Source organism: Mus caroli, chromosome 16, assembly GCF_900094665.2.
Source record: "Mus caroli chromosome 16, CAROLI_EIJ_v1.1, whole genome shotgun sequence".
Taxonomy (NCBI): Eukaryota; Metazoa; Chordata; class Mammalia; order Rodentia; family Muridae; genus Mus; species Mus caroli.
In genome coordinates, this window is record NC_034585.1 from 31,382,317 (window position 1) to 31,408,812 (window position 26,496).

Here is a 26,496-nt window from a genome sequence, read left to right on the forward strand (position 1 = left end):
CCCTTCCCCCACCTCTGCACCTCCTCACTGACCAATGCCACCACCCTTCCCCCACCTCTGCACCTCATCACTGACCAATGCCACCACCCTTCCCCACCTCTGCTTTGTTTTTAACATTCTCTGACTTTCTCTGACTACCCCTACCCAATACACAAACATACATTCATATACCTGCACAAATACACTTCTTTTTCTTCTAAATATGGTTTACTATATGTGTAGGAGTGTTTTGCCCGCATATGTATGTGTGGTGCCCACAGAGATCAGAAGAGGGAGTTGGATCTCCTGGAAATGAAGTCACAAACAACTGTGAGTCCTCACATGGTTGCTGGGAATGAACCCTGAGTTCTCTGAAAGAACAGCATGTGTTCTTCATCCTTGCACCCTCTCTCCAGCCCCCTTCTCTCTCTAAGGTGTAGTACACATCACGGAAGACGGGTTCTAAACTGAGTTCATGGATTTAATTCAGTGATAGTATGAACTCAAATTTGGCTGAAATACAGCATTCCTTTCCATTATGAGCACAGAAGACTAACTATCCAGAGTTAGTGGAACCAATTTTTAATTTTATTTATTTATTTTGATACGAGCAGCAATGTAAGCACTTCCCTGTCACATCAGGGTGCTGTCCTGAAATGCCATCAATGTTTATCACTGTTTCCAAGTGATGGTGGCAATGAGACTTCAAGCAGATCTTATATTTGTCACGTTAAAAAAAGAAGTACATACTTTTTAAAGTTAATTCTGTATTTTATTTGTTTTATAAACCTATGTATACTTTTTTCTAAACTTAAATAAAATATTACTATGAGAAGTCCATGTGTTTCACCAGAGCAGAGGTCCAGGGCTCGGAAGGGCAGGAGCTGAGGAGTACACATTAAAAGGTGTGATTTGGGGAATGAAAGAGATGACTCAGCGGGTACGAGCCCTTGCTGCAGAAGGATGAGGACCCCAGTTCAGGTCTCATAGGCCAGATGTGGCCACGTACATGCCTGTAACCTGAGCGCTACAGGGAGTAGAGACAGCCTAGCTCCAGGTTCAGTGAGAGAATCTGTCTCAAAGGAAAAAGCAAAGACGACAGAGCTAGACACTTGATATTTTCCTCTGGCCTTTGTGTGTATGCTCAGGGTTGCACAACCACACAGAAGGCAAAGGTACCTGCACACAGCTTTATCTCACACACACACACACACACACACACACACACAGAGGAAAGTGGAACTGGAGACTTTATTCAGAATATCAATGTATTAGCCATCTGACTAACAGGCGGTATCATTATTACATGGGGCAAGCCCTGAGAATAGAAAGGCAATAGGGCTGCTGGGAAAGAGCTTGGGTAAGCTGTGAAGGCCAACTAAGTGCTGACCCTGATTAACCAGCAGTGTGATCCTGGGCAAGCCACCGTGTCTCTATTTACCAAGGAATACTGATATCCTGTGCAGTTCTTGCGAGTATGAATTGGGAGGCCCTATGAGGACCAACAAGTGCTGGTGAACCCAAAGGACTGCAGCTGATTCTAGAAGGGCAGCCCCCCCTCTGAGAACTTCAGAAGCCAACATGTGTAATTTTGTCTTTGAGGTGGACATTGCAGGTGTTCTGGGAAAGCCTTTCCTAGCTTTGAGCTACAGTGATTTCCTGAAGAGCTCTAAGATCTAAAGGAAACCTAGGAAGATGTGAGTTCTGTCATTCTGTCCTACCTCTGGTTCCCTAACATAACCACCCAGGGCCAGCATTTTCTCAACTTCAAAATGCAATCCCTGCCCCAGAGCATAGGAGATCTCAAGTGAAAAGGTCTCAGATCTCCCCAGCACTCCACTAAGTATCTGTTTTTGGCTTTACCAGGAACTGGCTCCTGGCCTGACTTCTCGTCATTCAAGGAGTGGTACATGGATTCTGTGATCTAAGCCTGTCAGTTGGGATCAGGCACAGGTGGCCATACCCCTGGAGCAGAGGTCTGAAGGTAGCCAGGGAAACACTTGCATGACTCAAGAGAGGAGCAAAGTTTTACTGTAGAAATAGATATGAATTCTTTAATACGTGGATTGATTTTCTTGTGATCATAAAAGATCAAAAATATATCCATCAAAATTAAAACCACCCACAAGTTTAAAATTTATAAATTAAAATGATAAATTTATGAATTATGATAATTTTTCTATATATATAATTTGTTGATATATAGAAAGTTTTAGATTTTGATTTTACCACTTCAAAATACCTAAGATAGTTTCAATATTGGTTCTTTGTATGTGTGTGTGTGTGTGTGTGTGTGTGTGTGAGAGAGAGAGAGAGAGAGACATGTACTGTTTAGGTCAGAGTGGTCAAACCTCAAGTATTGTTCCGAAAAACCTGAGCTGTCCATCTTGTTTCTTGATACTTGCTCTCTCACTGGGACCTGAAGCTTGCCTATTAGATGAGGCTGGCTGGTCACTCAAATTCAGGGATCTTACCTGTCTGTATGTCCCCAGAGCTGAGACTGCAGCATGCGCTACCCTGCCTGACATTTTATGTAAGTTCTGGAGATCAAGCTCCAGCCCTCACACTTGGAAGGCAGGGGAGCCCTTTATCAACCGAGCTCCCTCCTCAGGCGTGGTACAGGCTCTTACAAACCTGTGTCAGACACTGTAAAACCCTCAGGCTCCCAAGAGAGGTCACGGTAACTAAGAACAACATCACACCTAGAAAACAAGTAAGAGGGAAGGAGCTTGTGTCCCTCTTCTTAAGGGACACTTGGTAGCAACTCTCCTTTCTCCACTTCAGCTTAAAGAAAACGGAGAGAAGATCCTTTCTTGTGTTCTCAGAAAAGAGACTCCAGATGCCTTTATTCCTTTTTTTTCCCTTTCCATATCTTACTTTTCCATAACAAAGAAAAAGCTTTTGAAAATGTACTATGGTGAAAATGGTATCTTACTTGCAAAAAGAGCTTGAAAAAGACATAGAGCTTAGAAACAGAAGACTGGATCCACGGGTCAGCTTTGTGTCAAGACAGACACCTCACGGGAGGGACTGAAGGGCTCTACAGATGAAGCAGAAATCCATTCTTGAAATAATCACTGAAAGGAAAGACTTCTATGGAAAACAACAACTTTGGTAACAGTGTTGCTGTTTTGGCTGTTGGCAGCTCCGTCCACTGGCCCATCACAGGCAGAGGGAGGCGTCTAACAACATGGATATAAACGTGGACTCTGCACCTGACGACCCTGCCTGACTTAGCTAGTTCCACCCATAAAAGGGACCATAGTAGCCAACTTACCTCTTAGGACTCTGAAGAGGCTTAAAGCAAGTAAATCTATAGACAGCCCTAAGAACAGAGCCTGGCATACAATAAATACAATGTAAGGGCAAATTTTAACAATCAGTGGTCAATGGCCAAAAATGGGATTGAAGTAAATTTAAACTAGCTGGAACTACGAAACCAATGGGCATCTTATAAAAATGATTTCCATCAAATGTATTCAATCAGAGACTTGGATCAACAACCCCAACCGTTCCCCTATAAAGCTGTGCCCCACCGCCCCGCAGCTCAGAATGGGCCTGCTCCCCTCCTACCTTCTCAGCATCCTGCTCGAAGAGCCGCAGCTGGAAGCACTGATCCAGCTTGAGCTTTCGTACGTGCCACATTTGGTGCAGGTGTTGTCGGGTGGAATGCAGCTTGTCCAGGAGGCTGGTGATCTTGGGTACAAGGCTCTGGAAGTCGGCACTTCCTGGGATGCAGTTGCGCCCTGAGAAGCCATCGCTGCAGCGGATGCACTGCAGTAGACGCTGCCCCTCCCGGTCCAGCTCTTCCACGGGGGCCTTCAGCACCTTTTTCTTAAGTTGCGTGTGCTCGTCGATAAGCCTCCGAGAGCCCTCCACATCCACAGGGAACTCCTTCCGGGCCAGCATCTCCTGCAGGTCCTCAAGGCGCGAGAGCAGGTGGACCGCACTGTTGAAGAACTCCTCCAGGGAGAGGCGCAACTCAATCCACTCCTCATGGTTGTAATCCAGGGAGCCGTCAAACTCCTCTGTCAGCTGGGAGGGGTCCACCAGCTTCGTGAGGCCCTCCACAGACACCATGCTTGTCTGGGAAGGAAAGACACAAAAAGAAGACACAGTGATGAGGGTTGGTGGGGGAGACACCAGGGTAGAAATAGGCAGGGGGAAGAAAAGGACAGGCCCATGCAATTAGAACCACAGCCTGACTACAGGAGGGTGAGAGGGAGTCTGGTCCACTGGTCAGGAGCCACAAATTAGCAAGAATCAGCAGGCTCAATACAAGGCTGGTTGCTTCAACACACCTCTCCACCTAACTGCATTCATATCCAAGGACAGACAGCCCTGTGTTCCATCATCAGCCTTCCTCCACAGCCCAAGTTTACCACAGCTGGGCTTCCCAATTCTATAAACAAAAACTGGATGAAAAACTAATCCAGCCCCTGGCATGGGACATAGGGGCAAGTTTTCTATAACAAGCCCAAGCTTGTGGCCAGAATATCATCATAGACAGATTCAGCAGTGTGGTTAGTTCTTGGGCTGCAAGTATTTCAAAGATCTCTGTTGACCAAACTGATGTGAGTTCATCTCCCCCGGTTCTCTCACTGGGGATAGGGAACACTTGGGCCTTCTATTTCCTCTGTGAGGAACACCTGAAGAGCAAAGTAGAGACTGCTGTGTCCAGGAACAGTGTCTCTAGCAAACAACAACACAAGCCACCATACTATTCACCAGTAAATACCTTTTCCTGCCTGCACAGCTTTGAGCTTCTCCTCTCTCTGGTGAAGAGGCTGTGAAGGGAATTCTATGTGGATAATAACAGGACCTCCTTTCACTCACTAATTTCATGATTTCGGGCAAGCTAAGTTTTCAGAGACCCAATCCCCTTCCCTGTAGAGGAGAATTATAACAGGTTGAAACCCCTAACCTACAATCACAAATCTGATTAAATGTGCCTACATGTGGCAACGACATAGGAGCCAGGCATGGATTAGGTATTCCATCCTCACTCACTGTGATCATGGGAAGGCCTGTATCTAACTAGTTAGATACTAGTAAGTATCTAACATACAAGCCAGTAGGAGCAGCCTGGCCCTGTATCTTTTTGCTGTCTGAGAATCTCCCCCTTTCCCCCATACCCAACAGAGACAAGAGGGAGCTTCACTGACAGGAGGGACCTGTGACCTGAAGCAGGGATCTCATACCCGACTGCTCACTACAATCCCTCAGGCAGTTTGAGGTAATCCACACACCTGCCCCTAGACACTGACTTCATTAGACCAGAGTGGGGCGCTTTAAATGCAGCCAGCGGCAAAGAATCCTGCTAATTAGAAGTCTTGGCTACTCCAAAGCAAGGCACTTGGACAGTCAGTATTGGTACCATCCTAGAGCCCATCAGATGGTAGGAACCTTCTCAGGCCCATCACAGGCTAGAGGTAGATTCTGTGTTTTCAAAATTCCCAGGGGATCTGTGTGCATTAACTCGGAGACTCCTCACTCCGGAGCATGGTCTCTTTTCTGTGTGGCTAGGCTTCCTGCTTCTAGCAAGTTTACAGTCAGGACCTGCTCACTGTCTGCTGAGTGACAGCCACAGACCAAGTCTCTACAAGTCGCCCCGTCTCAGGGGCCGCCTTAGTCCTAGGCAGGGATTCCATCTGCTGTTTGGGTAAGACCACTACTGTTTTTTGATTGGCTTTATCGAGGGGAGCCACCAGCCATCTACTTTGTACCTCTCTGGCTTAGGGCGCAAAGACAGTCTTGCTCAGCTTGGGGTGAAGAGGCTCACGGAGTGGGCAGGACAGCTGCACAGAAGCAAATGTTTACAGATTTCTAGAACTATTCTTTCCATGTTCTTCAACTTGTAAATGTAAAGGTTTGTTGTTGCTACCTCTACATAAACAAGCCAAAACATTACAAGTGTTTTCCTGCGGGACTTGGAGCTTTTGGTAGGGCCCTGGGAGAATATGATGTTTAACTTTTTTTTTTCACCAAGATAATTTTCTTGGGCTATTAATAGAGAGTGAGAACTTCCAAAGTCAAGAAGTCAAGCCATTTGTACTCAATTTGCAGCCAACTGGGGCCACCACCCCAACACATACGCACTCCTAGTCCTTGGGGACAGCACTCTAGATTGGGAAACTCTGAAAGATTAAACGCAGCTCAGACTTAAAAACAATCTCTTCTCCCCCCTCTCACTCTGGGCTCAAATTTGGCTAGAAGAAGAATGTTTAAACCTCTGATTTGATCTTATGTGTCGTCATTATGAAGTCTCAAGGACTCACATGCCCTCTGGAAAATTTAGTTTAAAGACAACATGCTTTCATGGATACATATGTCATCCTTGAAAGAAGATAGGAAAACATGAATAAAATAAAACTCTCCATTTTCTAGTCACTTTAAATAGACCACTGCAAACAACTCCATTTCTCAGCCTCTTCCTTGCAGAGATAGAAGAAGAAGAAGAAGAAGAAGGAGGAGGAGGAGGAGGAGGAGGAGTAGGAGGAGGAAGAGGAAGAGGAAGAGGAGGAGGAGGAGGAGAAGAGAAGAAAGAAAGAAAGAAAGAAAGAAAGAAAGAAAGAAAGAAAGAATGAAATCCGAGGGCTAAAGAGATGGCTCAGCAGTTAAGCTCTTCCAGAGATCCTGAGTTCAATTCCCAGTAACCACATGGTGGCTCACAACCATCTGTAATGGGATCTGACGCCCTCATCTGGCCTGCATATGAGGATAGAGCAGTCATATAAAATAAACAAATAAATCTTTAAAAAATCCAAGATCTCACTGTTCATACTGTTTTATAATCTGACTTTTAAAAATGATACACCATGAACATTTTGTAATACTTTAAAATATTTCAATAACCTTATCAGATTTCTATACCAATGGCACCCGAATGAATGGATTTTTAGTAAAAGAAATCAACAAGTGCATATATTTGTTAATATATTATAAATACATATGTGTATATATACAATAAATACATGTATTTATATTGTACACATATAATTTATTGTATACATATAACATATACAAATACATATAATTACATATATATAACACATACTATTACAAAATGAACATAATAACATCATTGTTAGGATTTTGTTTGTAGTTTTAATTTGTTTTGCTTTCTTGTTTTGTTTTATAAGAATGGTTTTCCAGCAGAATTACTAGACCTGTGGATATAAACTTTTTAAAAGGTTGTATAGAATTGCAATGCTGTTGTCAGAAACACTTGTGCCATGTACACTCCCATCAACAGTACACAGAATTGTGTAATGATGTTGTGCGTTCCGGACCATTTCCGGAGTCACCCAAATGTAACTGGCATAAGGGCAAGATGGTCAAGGAATCTGCAAACCTCAGCCTTTGACATATTTGGCCATTATAGACAAGGAAGGAAAGTGTTAAAGGTACTGATTGAACAGAGGAGCAGAAAGAGGCTGACAAGGGCTGTGCCTCACCTCAAAGATGAATTTGGAGCTGCCAAAGTTGGTCTTCTGCTTCTGCCAGAAGTTGTCAGGCTTGATGATGAGGGCCACATGGATCTCGGCGGGGAAGGCTTCCTGCAGTGTCTTGAGGAGGGGCTTGATGAGGTCCCACTTGGAGCCCCGCATGTCGATGATGACGGTGAAGCCACGTTTGCAAACGTCCTCACTACGGGGAGAACACAGTTCAGATGTGGTCACTGGGCAGCAGAGATTTAAGTACACAGTCAAAAAATAAAACAAAAATAAAAAAGCAAAAATGTTATCAGGAGATTCTCGTCTTCCCTACGATGTTACCACCCTCCCAACTCTTGTCATTTTTCTAATCAACTGAAAGGGTCTGCCCCCAATACCCCTCTGTTAAGGTTTTGTCTTTTGTTGTCTATTGTAATGTTAAGTGTGTGTGTTGGGGGCAAGACCTGGAGTCTACATGCAGCCTCTAAATCCTGCCCCCAAATTAATTCTGATTGGTGATTAAAGATGCCAGCAACCAATAGCTGGACAGAAGAGAGATAGGTGGTGTTGGGGCTTGGGTGAGAGGAGGGGGGATGGAAAGGAGGGGGCAGAGCTGCCTTGGAAAAAGAAGAATGACCAGGAGGGAGAGGGAGGGGAGAGGGGAAGAGGGAGTGCCACCATGGGGGTAGGAGTAAAGAAGACGTGGCCATGTGGGCTGGCCAATTATAGCTAAGAGCCGCCCAGATGGAACATGGTAAATAATGCGTGATAGCTTGGGGTTATGATGGGAAGGTAGATTCCCATCATGGAGGGTAGGCAGTTGCCCAGCTCTTGTGCTGCCTAAGGAACATAAGTTGCTAAAGGCAGGTGGAAACCGTGCATCAAGAGTTTTTAATAATGACTTACTACACCCCTCCTGTGATCTGTTCATCTGACCCAGGGTTCCAGCATCGGCTTCCTCTCAGCCCTTAGCAAACACCTACATCTTCTCTAATGCTGGTTGCACTTGGGAAGTTTATCACGTGGGTGCTCAGGCTGCCCCTGATTTCTCTTTTGATTTTCATTTCCCCTTCTCTTTCCTAGGAGGAACCATGATTTCTCACTTGGATTAGAGCTCCCCAAAGACAGGGACTCTACATCTCCTTAAAGATGACACACCTTCCTTGTGCCCACCCAAGCAGACGCTGGTATACTTTCCCACCTCATGCAAACCGATCCAGAGCATCTTTCCCAATGAATGGCTCTAGGATAATTTTGCCAAATGATTATAAGGTACTAGTAGCATTTACTTGCCAGCATTGTATTTAAGATGAATCACATGTAGTTCAAATATATATGCCACCTTTAAAATTAAGGCTGCTGAGTGATGCTGACCACGAGAGGATAGCTGGGGTGGGCTGGCTTGTGGGGAAGCCCCTAGCTATCTCATGCTCTATACGGTGGGCCTCGCAGTGGAGGCTGTTGAGATAGGGCAGTAGCTGTTGAAAACCAAATATAAGCAGCTCAAGGGAACCAAGATGCTGCTATTAAATTTACTGAAAGTTTCACTTAAACACCTAAGCCCCAACTAAAATTACTCAAAATAGGTGAGAATCAGTGATATCTCAGTTAGGAGTCCTTCCTTCTTTTATTTCTTGGTTTATTTTACCCATCCATTTATTTTTAAACCATTTCTCTATAGACTAGTTTATTTCCTTGGGAGATCTTTCATCGAATATGGCCTCTCCCAGATGGAATGTGTGTAAATTGCTGTGTGTGGGAATTAAGCTCTCTTCACCACACCACGCTTGCTTACAGCTGCTAGCCGTAAGGCCACTGTTGCCAGGCTGTGGCCACAAAATGAAACAAAACCTTCTTTTAGGCTTCATCCTTAAATGTCAACCAGTGACAAGAAGGATGTCTCAACTCATGGAACTAGCATGTGTGTGTGTGTGTGTGTGTGTGTGTGTGTGTGTGTGTGTGTGTGTGTTCCATGCCTGCCAGCTTGCTCAGGCCTCCCAGTTAGATGGCTATTCNTTTTTTTTTTCACCAAGATAATTTTCTTGGGCTATTAATAGAGAGTGAGAACTTCCAAAGTCAAGAAGTCAAGCCATTTGTACTCAATTTGCAGCCAACTGGGGCCACCACCCCAACACATACGCACTCCTAGTCCTTGGGGACAGCACTCTAGATTGGGAAACTCTGAAAGATTAAACGCAGCTCAGACTTAAAAACAATCTCTTCTCCCCCCTCTCACTCTGGGCTCAAATTTGGCTAGAAGAAGAATGTTTAAACCTCTGATTTGATCTTATGTGTCGTCATTATGAAGTCTCAAGGACTCACATGCCCTCTGGAAAATTTAGTTTAAAGACAACATGCTTTCATGGATACATATGTCATCCTTGAAAGAAGATAGGAAAACATGAATAAAATAAAACTCTCCATTTTCTAGTCACTTTAAATAGACCACTGCAAACAACTCCATTTCTCAGCCTCTTCCTTGCAGAGATAGAAGAAGAAGAAGAAGAAGAAGGAGGAGGAGGAGGAGGAGGAGGAGTAGGAGGAGGAAGAGGAAGAGGAAGAGGAGGAGGAGGAGGAGAAGAGAAGAAAGAAAGAAAGAAAGAAAGAAAGAAAGAAAGAAAGAAAGAATGAAATCCGAGGGCTAAAGAGATGGCTCAGCAGTTAAGCTCTTCCAGAGATCCTGAGTTCAATTCCCAGTAACCACATGGTGGCTCACAACCATCTGTAATGGGATCTGACGCCCTCATCTGGCCTGCATATGAGGATAGAGCAGTCATATAAAATAAACAAATAAATCTTTAAAAAATCCAAGATCTCACTGTTCATACTGTTTTATAATCTGACTTTTAAAAATGATACACCATGAACATTTTGTAATACTTTAAAATATTTCAATAACCTTATCAGATTTCTATACCAATGGCACCCGAATGAATGGATTTTTAGTAAAAGAAATCAACAAGTGCATATATTTGTTAATATATTATAAATACATATGTGTATATATACAATAAATACATGTATTTATATTGTACACATATAATTTATTGTATACATATAACATATACAAATACATATAATTACATATATATAACACATACTATTACAAAATGAACATAATAACATCATTGTTAGGATTTTGTTTGTAGTTTTAATTTGTTTTGCTTTCTTGTTTTGTTTTATAAGAATGGTTTTCCAGCAGAATTACTAGACCTGTGGATATAAACTTTTTAAAAGGTTGTATAGAATTGCAATGCTGTTGTCAGAAACACTTGTGCCATGTACACTCCCATCAACAGTACACAGAATTGTGTAATGATGTTGTGCGTTCCGGACCATTTCCGGAGTCACCCAAATGTAACTGGCATAAGGGCAAGATGGTCAAGGAATCTGCAAACCTCAGCCTTTGACATATTTGGCCATTATAGACAAGGAAGGAAAGTGTTAAAGGTACTGATTGAACAGAGGAGCAGAAAGAGGCTGACAAGGGCTGTGCCTCACCTCAAAGATGAATTTGGAGCTGCCAAAGTTGGTCTTCTGCTTCTGCCAGAAGTTGTCAGGCTTGATGATGAGGGCCACATGGATCTCGGCGGGGAAGGCTTCCTGCAGTGTCTTGAGGAGGGGCTTGATGAGGTCCCACTTGGAGCCCCGCATGTCGATGATGACGGTGAAGCCACGTTTGCAAACGTCCTCACTACGGGGAGAACACAGTTCAGATGTGGTCACTGGGCAGCAGAGATTTAAGTACACAGTCAAAAAATAAAACAAAAATAAAAAAGCAAAAATGTTATCAGGAGATTCTCGTCTTCCCTACGATGTTACCACCCTCCCAACTCTTGTCATTTTTCTAATCAACTGAAAGGGTCTGCCCCCAATACCCCTCTGTTAAGGTTTTGTCTTTTGTTGTCTATTGTAATGTTAAGTGTGTGTGTTGGGGGCAAGACCTGGAGTCTACATGCAGCCTCTAAATCCTGCCCCCAAATTAATTCTGATTGGTGATTAAAGATGCCAGCAACCAATAGCTGGACAGAAGAGAGATAGGTGGTGTTGGGGCTTGGGTGAGAGGAGGGGGGATGGAAAGGAGGGGGCAGAGCTGCCTTGGAAAAAGAAGAATGACCAGGAGGGAGAGGGAGGGGAGAGGGGAAGAGGGAGTGCCACCATGGGGGTAGGAGTAAAGAAGACGTGGCCATGTGGGCTGGCCAATTATAGCTAAGAGCCGCCCAGATGGAACATGGTAAATAATGCGTGATAGCTTGGGGTTATGATGGGAAGGTAGATTCCCATCATGGAGGGTAGGCAGTTGCCCAGCTCTTGTGCTGCCTAAGGAACATAAGTTGCTAAAGGCAGGTGGAAACCGTGCATCAAGAGTTTTTAATAATGACTTACTACACCCCTCCTGTGATCTGTTCATCTGACCCAGGGTTCCAGCATCGGCTTCCTCTCAGCCCTTAGCAAACACCTACATCTTCTCTAATGCTGGTTGCACTTGGGAAGTTTATCACGTGGGTGCTCAGGCTGCCCCTGATTTCTCTTTTGATTTTCATTTCCCCTTCTCTTTCCTAGGAGGAACCATGATTTCTCACTTGGATTAGAGCTCCCCAAAGACAGGGACTCTACATCTCCTTAAAGATGACACACCTTCCTTGTGCCCACCCAAGCAGACGCTGGTATACTTTCCCACCTCATGCAAACCGATCCAGAGCATCTTTCCCAATGAATGGCTCTAGGATAATTTTGCCAAATGATTATAAGGTACTAGTAGCATTTACTTGCCAGCATTGTATTTAAGATGAATCACATGTAGTTCAAATATATATGCCACCTTTAAAATTAAGGCTGCTGAGTGATGCTGACCACGAGAGGATAGCTGGGGTGGGCTGGCTTGTGGGGAAGCCCCTAGCTATCTCATGCTCTATACGGTGGGCCTCGCAGTGGAGGCTGTTGAGATAGGGCAGTAGCTGTTGAAAACCAAATATAAGCAGCTCAAGGGAACCAAGATGCTGCTATTAAATTTACTGAAAGTTTCACTTAAACACCTAAGCCCCAACTAAAATTACTCAAAATAGGTGAGAATCAGTGATATCTCAGTTAGGAGTCCTTCCTTCTTTTATTTCTTGGTTTATTTTACCCATCCATTTATTTTTAAACCATTTCTCTATAGACTAGTTTATTTCCTTGGGAGATCTTTCATCGAATATGGCCTCTCCCAGATGGAATGTGTGTAAATTGCTGTGTGTGGGAATTAAGCTCTCTTCACCACACCACGCTTGCTTACAGCTGCTAGCCGTAAGGCCACTGTTGCCAGGCTGTGGCCACAAAATGAAACAAAACCTTCTTTTAGGCTTCATCCTTAAATGTCAACCAGTGACAAGAAGGATGTCTCAACTCATGGAACTAGCATGTGTGTGTGTGTGTGTGTGTGTGTGTGTGTGTGTGTGTGTGTGTGTGTGTTCCATGCCTGCCAGCTTGCTCAGGCCTCCCAGTTAGATGGCTATTCCCTGGGCAGCACAGAGGATGTAGGAATCTGTTTCTCCCTAAACCCTGCACACCAATGAGGAGTTACCACCTCATCTTCTTCAACACTTAATGAGTCCTCCATGGCAAAGCCTTCTGATATACTCTCTGCTCTACTGTTGATATTTCCTGTGAAAACAGCCAGATCTCTCAAGGTGCTTTGTATGTCTGCTAGACACAGCTGGAGGGGTGGACTTTTTAAAAAATCTTTAATCTTTTTTCTTTTGTAGTCCAGTTGTTATCCCTCTCTTGCTCTGCCCTCCGACAATTCCTCATCCCATTCTTCCTCTCCTATCTCCAAGAGAATGTTCCCACACCCTGCCAGGCCTCCCCATTCCCTGAGGCCTCAAGTATCTCTCATTGAGGTCAGACCAGGCAGTCCTCTGCTGAATATGTGTCAGGGGCCTCAGACCAGCTAGTGTATGCTGCTTGGCTGGTGACCCAGTGTCTGAGAGATCTCGGGAGTCCAGGTTAATTGAGACTGCTGGTCTTCCTATGAGGTTGCCCTCCTCCTCAACTTCTTCCAGCCTTTCCCCACTTCAACCACAGGGGTCCCCAACTTTAGACCATTGGTTGGGTGTAAATATCTGCATCTGTATCAGTCAGCTGCTTGTTGGGTCTCTTGGAGGACAGACAGCCATGCTAGGCGCTCCTGTCTGTAAGCACACCATAGCATCAGTAATTGTGTCAGGCCTTGGAGCCTCCCCTTGAGATGGGTCCCAATTTGGGCCACTCACTCAAACACCTTTCCCTCAGTCTCTTCTCCATTTTTGTCCCTGCAATTCTTTTAGACAGGAACAATTCTGGGTCAGTTTTTTGACTGTGGGATGGCAACCTCATCCCTCCACTTGATGCCCCATCTTTCTACTGGAGATGGACTCTGCTCTGTGAGTTCCCACTCCCCACTGTTGGCCACTTCATTTATTTTGTGCTTATTCTGTGCTAGGAACCCTGGGCACTTACCATACATTATTTCATTTTATCCTCACAGAAGTGGTTGTCTCTGTGCAGGGATGATGAGATTGCAGCATGACACTTGCATAAAGCTTTGAGACCAGCGATAAACTCAGCAGAAATGCAAAGCTAGGCACATGGGCTCGGAGGCCTATGCTCAGATCCCCATGGCCATCTATACCCGACCACTCTGACAGCAAGCTCTGGGAGGAGTAGCAATGAAGGGACTGATTTAGAGAATCGGAGAGAGATGAAAGAATCGCCGGGAATGACCACTGTTCTGCAGTGAGTGCAAAGGTCAAAATTGAGGAAGCGAAAGCATGGCCAGGTGTTAACAGCCCACACCTGTAATCTCCACACTAAGAAGGCTGAAGCTCTACCATGGACTTATTGTAGCCTCTGGGGCAAGCACCTTCTAACACAGAAAGGCCTCAGTTCCCCAACTGTAAATGGTATAAACAGTAGTAACTACCTTAAAGGGCAAGTGTGTTAATAAGTATATGTGTATACACACACACACACATTATATTTTATTTTATTTTAATATATACATAAAGTACTCACGGTGGGACCCAACATGTAGTAAAGCCTATCTTAGCAGTTTTATAAGAAGCTGATGGCTGTTTAGAGAGCACATTTTTGACCATGGTGCTCACTCTCTAGCTCCATGACAGTTGAAGCCATCAGGATGAGCCTACAGCCTTCTCAAGAGAGCAGCCCTTGGCTGTTGGATGCCACTTCTGGAGAAAGCAGGGCAGTTATTTCTCCACTGTATGGCTAGGCAGGGTCCCTCTTACACGGGTGTGCCTGAGCCTGTCCCCAGTCCCCCATGAGCAGGTGACTGTGGACAGTGGTGAGTGCTCAGAGCCTGTGCAGACCTCTGCTGAGGCTATAGTTGGACTCTAAGACCACGTGCTCTGGTGGCCTGCCCCCTCCCTAACTCTACTCTCACCCTCTTACAGATTTCTTCTGGAACTCGCTCTTCATAAACCAGTTCCTCCCAAATTTCTCTCTCAAAAAAGATGCAGCCTGGCAATTCTTTTTTATTATACATTCTAAATAATGCTAATATAAGGGATGTACAGGTCTGTGAAATTCTGAAGGCAATTTGAGGTATGGCTTGAGACTAACAGAAAAATCAGGAGTTGCCCAGTGCCTGCATTTGCTGGGTGGTACTCCTATGAATGGACATGGGCCCATGCGTGCAGAAGAGGGTGGGACCACCCAGTGGAAACGGGGTGAAAAGATACACATACAGAGTCACAGATGTGATGACAGGAATATTAACAGTTAAGAGAAAAAGGAGAGAAGCCTCCTGACAAAATGCAGAAGTGCATGAGAACTAGGAGGGCAGCGTGGTATGGCTACAGTGTCAAATGCTGCAGAGGTACATAGTAGGACCAGAATCACTGTGGTTAGTGTCTGAGAGGCCAAGGTCCAGGACCATTACCATGGAGACTGGGGGCAAAACTCAATGTCGGAGCCGTGACATTGGTGTCTAGCTGATGCCTTAAATGGTTACTAGAAAACAGCAAGGTCAGAAAGGCTGCCTATGGGCCCTTGAAGTCCAGTGCCACCACACCTCTGGAAGCTGCCAGGGTCCACATGCCTCCCCAGCTTGCTCCCTCCCACAGGCTCCTGTTCCCAGCCTCCTCTCCTCTTGCTGGGGCCATATCACCAATCAGGTTGTCACTAATAGGGCCTGCCTTCCCTTTAGGCAGTTTGCCTGTATAAGACACTTATTGGTCCAAATCAAACTTTTGATGTAGAATTCTGTATTATAAACCAAAAACACCCAAAAAAACAAAAAAACAAACGAACAAACAACAAAAAAACCACCACCAACAACAAAAAACCTCGTGGACTTGAGAGGAGCAGGGTTTTCCATCCATTCCAAAGGTGAAGGGGGTAGCTCTCCCCACTTTCCTCCCTCCATGAAAACTACAAAGGGGCCCCTGCTCCCTCCTGTGGCTTTCTGTCCCTCCTCTTGCTTCCATGGGGGTGGGATGGGGTGGGGTGGAGGCTTGGGTCCCTCAGGGCCCCTCTGGCAAGCTTCCCAACACATGTGATAAATCACCGTTCCTTCAAACTGAGCCAGGGACTGCTCATAGACTCTGCAGGCCTCTCAGGCCCAGAAGCCATAAATGTATATACTGAATGACGGAAGATTGACTGGCCGCTTCTTGTACTCGATTCTCGAGCCTTTACTCTTTGGTTTGTTAATGTCACTGGAGCTGCTGGCACTCAGGGCGTGTGTGCTCTCTCAAAAAGGCGTTTCTACTGCTTCGTGACACCGATTCCTCTAATCATGGTGACTTTCATTTCCATCCAGGATGCTTATTAGAAAAATGCTAATTTGGAAGACACCATCCAACTATTGAGGGAAGTTGTTTGGGGATGAGGCCCAGGAGTCTCTTTCCTGACCAGTGACACCACTTCTCTCCAGCGTGGTGTATGAGAGTTTAAAGATTCACTTTGCCTAAGTCACATAGGATGCACATTAATAAACAGCATGCACCGCACAACTACATCAGAGAGAGCAACACCTGCCGTGGGAACCAATGAGCATGCTGTCTCTGTCAAGTTCCACTCTCATGTACTAGAGAATGAGGGTTCTCTGTCACTAGCACAGGCTTGGTAGGATTTCTGTCCTTATGAAATAAATGCCTCTGGCTCTGTAGACAGGGGACATTTCCTCTCAGCCTAAGAGGTTTGCCCTAAGGGCTGGGCACAGCTTTTCCCAGGTACAGCTGACTGAGCTCAGACACTACAGAAGTGCCACCTTCCTGGGTGCCCCCTCTATTGATCTGCAATGAAATCATGGTGGCGTCTGTGTACCATTGATCTGAGCTGGTAGCTTCATCTCAATTTCTAGGCAAGTCCTGGCGGTCTCCAGGGATCTCTAGGCTCCACCCACATCTGACACCCCCCAGAGTCAACTCTTGACCAAATGAACTCTGTTAGGATGGCTCCAGGTCTGACAGATGCAAGTGAGGAGGCTCTTAGCTGCTGAGCAGACAAGGGAGAAATAAATAGACACATAACAACTGACCCTTACTAGTCTTAGTGGCTTCCTATGCTTAGCAAGGATTATGGCTGAGAAGCCCACGACTGAAGCCAGTCCTCACAAGATGGTGTCTCTGCAGAAGGCTTGGATCCCCACTCTTCATCTGTCTTCTGAGTACACACTTAATGTGGCTCATCTCTTAGCCCTGGCTCTGCTTCTCTGTCTTAGCTGCCAGAGTCACCCCAACCCAGTTTCAAAATTACAGAACTTGATGGCCTTAGCCTGGGGAGTAAGAACTAGGTTCTTCAAGGCACAGCCATGCTGGTAACTGGACAAGAGAGCCGAATACTGTGCATGCTAGGCAAACCCACGCTAGGGCATCACGCTGGGTACCGTCTGACTGCAGGGAGCCAAGTACCAGACTAGATCTTAATACCACCTTTTCCTCTCCTGACACAGATCTCCTGTGTCACAGTGGTCATCACCCCATAAGACAGACATGCCACTCCTGCTTCTCCCGACTGCCGTTAGTTGCCTTCTGGGTTATGCTTGCCTCTCTCATACCTCCATGTCCCTGTGTTTGCCCACTCCAATCCCACCTTTGCCTAGAGAACGTCTAATCAGCTTTCAAATCTCAACTTACAAGGCTCTTCCTCCAGGAAGTCCTCCTCTTTCACTATCCACTCCCCTCACTCACAGTCAAGAAGGTCTTCTAACCTTGTGCTTACCTGGCAAGGCATCTGTCAAATGGGTTAGCTATGAACAGGTTCTGAGTGATCAATACCTGTGTCCCTCTATAGGTTGATATGGCTTCACAGGGAAGACTTAGGACTGGGGTTCAGCAAAGTGCACAAGCATGAGGACCTGAGTTCGATCCCGTAGAATCCACATAAAACGTGAAGTGTGATAATATGTGTTTGCAATCCTAGTTTGGGGAAGGAGAGAACAGACAACTCCTGAGCTAGCTGGCTGGCCAGCCTAGCTTACCTGGCAACCTTTGAGCCACTGAGAGACCCTGTCTCAAAAAACAAGGTGGACAACTGAGGAATGTCACCTGAGGTTGGCCTTCAGCCAAACACACACATACACATCGCTGTACATATGAATACATGCATATGCACATGCACACACACACAATGATAAAAAGGAGAACCTAGTTAAGAAGGTGCTCATAAAGAACATACCATTACCTAAATATGCCATACTATCCATTGATTCATTCACTCAACAAGTACTTACTGAGTATTGATTTTGTAGCTGGCCTAAATCCAGGGATCTGGAATATAAATGTGCACAAAGGCAGAAAGAATCGTGAACATTAGATTCTAGAAGAAGAGATAGATAGATGCTACACAGTGGCTAAAGAGAGTGGGCAATACGGAAGAACTCCGGGCAAGTCACTTGAAGAGCAGATATTTCCATATCTGGTTATCTAAACCCTGAGAAAAGACCAAGAAAAGAACTCAGGCAGAAAGAGCAAGCCACACCCAAGCCCTGGGGGAGAGGCGAGGACCACCTGTGTGCTGCTCTGCCACCAAGCAGGAGACAGGAAGAGTGGAGTTGAGTGAGGAAGCAGGGGACCAGCAGTCATATGGGGCTAGTGTGCTGTATTGTGAAGACAAGACCACAAGCTGGAGAGGCATCATCAATTATCACCCCAAACACTGCAGCGTGAAACAGCAAAGATGGGACATCATATGCTAATTAAAAAATATCTTTTACTGATTATCTGAGGTTCTGTGTATGGTAAGTACTTTATAGACAATATGTAATTTATCCCTCACATGAAACTCTGTACAGGGCAATATCACTCCTACTGTATGGTTACAATGTCATGGATGTTTGGTGTAACCTGTGTGAATGCAAAAGCCCCAAATCAGGATGAGGCCACCCTGACTTCCCCACGGGGCACTGTAAGGTACCCATCAGTTGGTCTTCACTGTGCTCTGTCCTGACTCTTTTTGTCCCAGCCAATATGTCACCTGAAATTCACCCTGTTCCCATGAATGTCTGGCAGATTCTCACTGTAACTAGCTACTGCAATAAATATAACATGAGATAACATGAGTCTATCCTGGAGGTGGCTGGAGGCAGAAATCAGCAACAAACTCCCCTCCAGCTGATCAGCAGAGCAGGCAAAGCTGCCCTTTACTTACTAGGACTGCTTTGTTAGCAAGATGGTTAGCAGTGTGTGTATGTGTGTGTGTGTGTGTGTGTAGGGGTGTTAGAATACTAGTGTGGAGCCCAGGAAAGACCAGTGTTTGGGCTTGGGTTGGGTTGGAATGGGACATAATTGACCTGTAAGTCAGACCTATTCATAAGGTTATCAAATGTTGGTGACAAATTCAAAGGCTAGCCTGATCACTGAGGGAAGAATTCAGAGAGGAAGGACAAGTCACATTAAGGACTCTCTGTTTAATGCCACTCAACTGTTACGATGTTATAGCTACAGACAAGAATGCCAGCTGCAGACTAGGTACAGAGGAACCTGGAGACGTCTTACCCATGGCTCCTGGTTAGAGTTCTATGCTTGGAGACATCATCATGTATAGTGAACAGAGCAGAGAAAGAAAGGAACAGCAGCCTCAAACAAGCCATTCGCTCTCCACTTGCTGGTCCCAAGCTCCGTCCATCCTTCCACGAACTGAATGAACTGAAAGAGAAAGGGAGAAACTGCTCCCCTTGATCCATCCCTGCTGGGATTCTACATCATCCTCAGAAGCATGAAGACCCTGGCTATGGTCTCAGGATCCATTGAATCTGCTCTGCGCTCCTCACTGAGTCTTGCCAGTTCTCTGCTGATTGCCACAAACCAGGCCACACCTGCTTTCCTAAATAACCAGCAGTCAGCAGGTGTGGGAGAAAACTGTTAAGGACACATTAGCACTTGCTTTGAGCTTTTCTAATCTGTATAAACAAGAACACTGGAGGATGCCCTGCCTTCCAGAGCCATGAGCCATTCTCTGGGGAGCACTGTCAGCAATCATGGCTCAGAGGGTCTCTCCGTGACTGCTCGTCCAAAGGGGAAAGTAGGAGCAGAAGGCTTCCTATGCCTGCCACAGATGTCTCTCCTTTGGGTCACTGTGAGGCCACCATTAGCTAATGTTCTACTGGGGTGTGATTTAGATGTCACTGAGGCCACCTAGGGAGCCATACTAATTAACCCAAATATTTGGGTTTTGCTCTTGTTTTGGTTCATTGGAAGACTGTCCCCTTTACCAGTTATTATACTAAAGGTTTAGTGTTTTGTGTGTCTGTGCATAGTCACATGTCCATGTATGTGGGGAACAGGGTGCACCTGCATAAATGTGCTCCTATGTGTGGATGCCAGAGGTCAGCCTCAGTTATCTCTCCTCCAGGGTTACCCATGCACTTTGTTTTTTAGAGACAGTGTCTCTTATTAGCCTGGAGCGTGACCAGTAGGCTCGGGTCTGGCCAGAGAGCATCAGGAATCAGCTTTTCTCTGCTTCCATTTTTTTTTAATGCAAATGTTGTGGATGGTACCCAGGTCATCATGTTTGTTGAGCCATCTCATCCCCAGCTGATGTCTTTTCTATGCCATGCAACAAACTATCTTTTGTCTCTGAATCTTGTTATATGAGGGCCAGAGGATGAGGCAGGCTATAGCACAAAATGATGCTTTATCCTAAATGTATAACCTTAAATGTAACATGAAGCCTATGTGCTACAAACAACCAAGGATAGCTATGAATGAAGACTAATACAAGTCTGTAAACTGTTGTGTTACAATGTTACAAAACTGTACAGCCTGGATGATTCTGATTGAAGGGTGTGGGGTGGGGCTGTCCTGCCCCTCCCCCCTGCCCCCACTGCTTCTAGCACAGGCATTTAAGGTATACTGTGCTTCAGTCCACTTCCAGGACAAGGACGCACGCCCTGTCAGCTGCACTCCCAGGTTTGGCAGGACTGTGTTCTGGTCAGATACTCAGGGAAACCAGAAACAGAAGGCAACTAAGGAAGCTTGGTGCTTTCTAACTCTTTAAAACGCATTACCTAATTTCACCCAGATGAGTCTGTTTACAAAAGCTGGGAGCAGGGAGTGGCCACTTCAGTGTTTCTTCCTGAATGAGGAAAAGTGGAGTATTAAACAGCAGTGACCCAGGCTTTAGGGTTCCACCCAGCATTTCCAAGCCCCGTCGTCAAGTGGGAGCTCAAAGGCCCAGTCTTCAGTAGAACTTCTCATCCTTACACCAGCTCTAAAGCTACCTTTAAACAAACATACATGTGCAAATGAAGTATGGCCAGAAAGGAAAAAGATTATCCATCCTGAAGATGTTCAAAGAGTCCTGGTAAAGGGACTTGCAAAGAGCTCTGGGACCAGTGTGAGAAGGGTGGGCACAGTGGAGGCATGCAGCCTCCCAGAGGAGAAACCACCCCCCCTCCTGCAAGAGGCCATCCAGCTTGTGGCACCACCCCATGCAGCCTTTGTCATTAGCAAGGTCTTTTCACCTGGACTCTGAAGGAACTTCCGTTCACAAAGGAGGAAGGACACTGGCAGTGGCAGCTGGCCCGAGATGTGGTGGAAGAAGGAACTGCCCTCTCCGAGAGGAGACTGCTTTGGACACTCAGGAACACTGCAGCCACTGCCCATCTGCAAGGCTAGGAGGCTGCAAGTTCAGGGGCAGGTGGGATGGAAACAGACATGGTTGCCTAGGGCATGACCTCTCTCCTTTTCTTCCTGCCACTCAGAACATGAAGCAGAAATGAAATGGACACCAAAGCAGTGGATGGAAAGAAAGAACAATCTGGAAACTGATGCCCACAGCCTTTGTCCTCCCCTCTGCCTCCCTCTCCCTCTGTAGCAAACCAGAGCCTTGCACCTACACTTTCTCTTCACACACACTTTCTCCACCTGCCAGTCTGACCAAGTCTGAAGGATGGAAAAACCTGTTTTAACCTAAAGAAAGCAACATAATTACTAATCACACCTGTGAGTAACAGGCCAAGGAGAGAGTTCCCATGTGACTAGTAAGCTGGACACATTTTGGTTTTATATTTCCCCCTGATTCCAGAAATACAACCAGACCATGAGCCTTCCTGAAGGCAAAACCTGGTGTCCCCTAACTCTCCCAAATAGTCTGCAATTGAGCAGAAAGGCCATATGATCATTTGACAACCCCCTTGGGATTGGTGTATGTAAGCAACTGTCCTGTGCACTCACAGAACGGATAAAGTTCTCCATAGTAGTCAGGGCTGGTCAGTGTGAGGAAGGGCTGGCCCTACTGCAAGTCTACTACACGGAGTTTCTCTTCAGCTGGCCAGTTAGAAAACCTGGATTTCCGGCATCCCAATCTGGAAATCAAGGATGTTCTCTTCCCACAGAGAACCAGGATGGGGTGTGTCACAACACCGGGGTCAGACTTTGGCTCAGGCACCACGCCAAAACCCAGCACACGAATGACAGGTGATGGGAACAGATAAAATTCCAGCTGTGAACAGAACAGTACGAGAGATGTGAGGGAGAAAATGCTCCGGCATGAGGGCCTTGAAGCTCTCCAAGCCAGCCGTGGTCCTCAAGTGACCTAACAGAACTGGGAGTTGGGAGAGAAGGAGGCTCTGGGAGAAGAGGCGGGGCCATCAGGACACACACTGGGATTACGTCAGTATATTATCCGGAAACATATCTGTCCTCGCTGAGTCACCACACTGATGACAGAGTGCTCTGTCTGGGCTCTGGGAGAACGGGCTGTCATCCTCGCTCAGTTTAGAAGCAGCAGTACCTCCTCAGTGAGACAGGCCACTCCTGCTGCCTCCAGGCTTCTGCATGCTTCCGCCCGGCAAAGGGCTTGACAGAGGACAGGAGATGTCCTGAAGGAGGCTTAGTCTGGTGACTTCAGGCTGGCATGACTCTCTAGTACTGGCTCTGAGGAGTTTAGGAGTGAGGTTGTCTTTTACCTGGGTGCTCTGCAAACTTTGAGACAAGTAGCAAGAACCCTGCTAACACTTTCTACTCATAAGGACTCATGTCCTATGGACAATCTGACCTCATGAAAAGACTTGACCTTAGACCTGCTATCTGTGGCAAACTAGGCTCAATGGCCCTTTTAAATTTTTGTTCATCCAATACTGGATGGATGAGGGAGAAGTGTGGAACAGATCTTATCTAAGGCAGCTCTGAACATCATGAGACAGTGGGCAAACGCCTCTCAGTAGAGGATAGCAACACACAGAAACGCCCTGGGGAGCGCTGTTTCTCCCATGTTCTTGCCTTCCGAGTGCAAAGAGGAAAAACAATGTTTAGAAGGAAAGGTTTGAAAAGACAAATGAAGCCTTTCTCTCCAGCTCTGGCTGCTGAGAGTGGTGATGAAAGCCGTGGGCGCCCTGAGAGGTAGCACAAGACTTCTGCTCTGCTACGAATGAAGGCGAGCCGGTGGCTGAGCTCTGCTTTTCTCTAGTTTCTCAAAATATGATTTTATAAAAGAAAGGTAGGAATTATTACATATATGCTATGTTCTTTAAGCAAATTTCCCCCAAATAACATCATTATAAAATGCCTAGTTTCAGCTGGCGATTGTATGTCTAAGCTATCCATTTCTGCATGTAATATTGTATTTGAATTTACTACATTTATCAGAGGAAACTTGTAGTAAACCTATTTTGTAGTGGACAACAATAATTATCTATGGTTACTTAAATTTTAGTATTTAATAAAAAAATGTTTAAAGTAGAGCTGGTGAACATGAGACCTGATGAGCCAAGGAGAGAACGTTACTATTTGGAGCCTCGCGCCTTCCCACCAGCAGAGCTAAGGTATTCTACCACTTGGTGGCGGCATACCTAAGTTGCCAAAAGTCTTTAAGGAAGGCAGCCTCTGTATAAAACCAGTGTCCAGGAGCATCGGTATCTCATGGATGCTTGAGAGCATACACTCCTCTGAAGGCCAGAGAAGGGCAGAGCAAAAGACCTAACCAATGACGATTCTGGGAAGTAACGAATGGGAAATGTGCTGGCAATATCCCTGAAATGGGGGGAGGGAACAGCACCAAACCTGGAACCTGCCAAGGAAGAAAAGCAACCCCCTTACTGCTGCTCAGCATCTGTATTCAAGGATGCTGCTCCTTGTTTCCATCACACCCACTGAATGAGTCCTGGCTAAATTCAAATCACCCTGATTACCTAGCATGAACGTCAGGAAGGCCTGAATGCACTGGGTCTTATTTCTTCTGACATTGAAGTTTACCTAATCAAGGTTACAGCGAACACAATTCAGCCTCTTAATCAGCCCTGCTATGGACTCCAGCAGCTTAAATGAGATGCTAAAGACCACACCCGAGCTACCCAGAGTTGAACTCCCAGGATGCCTCACTTTCTCCATAGAGGGCAAATAAGGTCTCTAGTTCAGCTGGGCATAGAGAGCTTGGCAGCTTTCGCTGAGCCAAGGCAGGGATTGACAATTCAGCTAGCTGACAAATGAAAACAGAAATGGAGAGAGAGAGAGAGAGAGAAGAAAAAAAGAAAAAACCCAAAGATTCACCAAGGACACAAAAATCTGGCCTTTCCTGTATATCACACCAGCTCTGAACACTACTGTGAGGCCTCTGTTAAGGGGCCATGCTGTAAGTAAGGATGCCCTTTGCCTCGGAGACTCAGAAGCACAAGTCCTGTGATCAACCCCCTAGCCTTTACACAGCCAGGATCAGGCCTAGCTGTGTAATGTGTGCTAGGTTTTCTTCACGATGGTGGGAACAATGTTTGGACAGTGTTTCCTGGACAGTGGTTATCAGATGCCCTTAAGCTTCGTGCCAAAGTAAGGATCAGAAATTGAAGCCAGTCACACTGGGAGTATAATTCAGGAATCTTGAAAGCAATGTGATGATTTGTCTTATTCACTATAAGATTCCCATGACTGCCACAAATCTATACCACCTCCTTCCCCCCCCCCCAAAAAAAAAACCAAACCAAACCAACGCAAAACAAAACAATCCACCTAAATCTATAGGCAACTGAGAAAAGGTAGGATTGGAGAAGTCGCCTTCCCCAGGGAAGAATGCACCAATTGGCTGACCAGTCCCAAATAGCCAGCCTGGGAAACACACACAGATAGCACTGTGTGGACTGAACAGGTCATACATAGGAATGTGTATGTGTATGAGTGTGATAACGTTAGAGAAGGCCATGAATTTGAAGTCGAACAGGGAGGGAGGGGTTTATGGGAGGGTTTGGAGGGAGGGAAGTGGGAAATATTGTAATTATCATCTCAAAAATTAAATACAGAAAGAAAGCACCGAAGATGCAGATAAAGGCTTATGTATAACGATGTTTCCAACCGTGCTTTGGACAATTTAGACGTCTACTGTACTAGCTTAGTGTGTTGTCAACTTGACACAAGCTAGATTCACTTGGGAAGAGGAAACTCCAAGTGTTCTATTACAGTGACTTGTGGGCATACCCGTGGGGCATTTTCTTGATCAATGACTGATGTGGGAGGGTCTAGCCCACTGTAGGCGGAGCCACTTCTGGGTGTGTGGTCCTGAGTTATATAAAGCTTCGAGCAAGCCAGTGAGCGGGAATCCTGTGCTTGACTCTCTGCCTCCAGGTTTCTGCCTTGACTTCCTGCTCTGATTTTTCTTCCTAATGGGTTGTGATTGGAACTATAAGCTGAAATAAACTCTTTCCTCCCCAAGTTGCTTTTGGTCATGGTGTTTTATCATAGCATTAGAAACCCTAAGACACTTCTGTTGGAGTTAATTTAGATATGATACATCCCATGATACAACTTTATCGTGTTAAGAAACTATTTTGTGGTACAAAATGAAGTGAAAATAGAGTAAATGATATGATTCACTATTTTTTTCAAAGCTCTAAAACACAGGAAGGAAACATAACAATACATTAACTCTTATTATCTGTAGGCAGTAGAGCTATAAGTACCTTCCAAAAGATTTTTTACTTTTTCATTTTTTTAAATAAAAAATCACTATATATTCCTTTCCAATTTAAAAAGAGGGCCAAACTTTAGACATATACATTCATTCCTTCAGCATCTACCACAGGCCTACTCTATCCTGTATCTTTACCACCATGACTTACGTCTAGCTCTATCCTTAACTTTGACCAAACAGTTCAAGGGACACCATGATTAGGCAAGATAAAGAACTGCCACTTGCAGCCAGCTGTATCTGTTTGAGGAGATTGTGTGTGTCACCCAGGTGAACCCTCACACGCACTGTGGTTCACAGGAGATGAAGGGTTGGTGATCACACCCACACTCCTGCAGAAGGCAGCTCTTCTGGGCTAGAAGCCCCCACAGAATCTTCATGTGTGTCCATAACTTTTCTCAAGCCTATTCTGCCTCCGAATTAGCACACGATTTCCTTCTACAAGGTCAGCGGCAGTGTCCCCTCTATGAGGCACGTGGAAGACATGTGGAGCAGACACAATAACCCCTCCACTAGGATTCTTTCATGCAGGGCTCAGTCCTTGATTTATCTCCTGAAGGCATTTCCTGGTTCTTGAAATACTCAGGACGGCTCCTGGAAGTAACTCAGGACCAAATAGTTTCTGCCTCTGCTGGCCGGGGTTGTCCTTCTCCGGGGAGCCACAAATGCAGCCTTTGCATTTGAAGTATTCTGCTCTGCTCTCCCC

General features: G+C 45.6%; 1 protein-coding gene across 24 annotated transcripts in view; it reads right to left on the minus strand.

Moving 5' to 3' along the window:
* The window catches only part of Kalrn (kalirin RhoGEF kinase), a 606,229-nt gene that overhangs the window by 378,946 nt on the left and 200,787 nt on the right, over positions 1-26,496 (minus strand). For 23 of the 24 annotated variants that reach the window (XM_029470420.1, XM_029470427.1, XM_029470426.1 and 20 more), the window contains exons 4-5: positions 10,917-11,109; positions 3,553-4,065 (exon numbers count right to left, since the gene is read on the minus strand). In XM_029470420.1, coding sequence (XP_029326280.1) covers positions 3,553-4,065; positions 10,917-11,109 — 706 coding nt within the window. Of the gene's footprint in view, positions 1-3,552; positions 4,066-7,436; positions 7,626-10,916; positions 11,110-26,496 lie in introns of those variants that run through there. The other variant, XM_029470430.1, reaches the window with a different exon arrangement.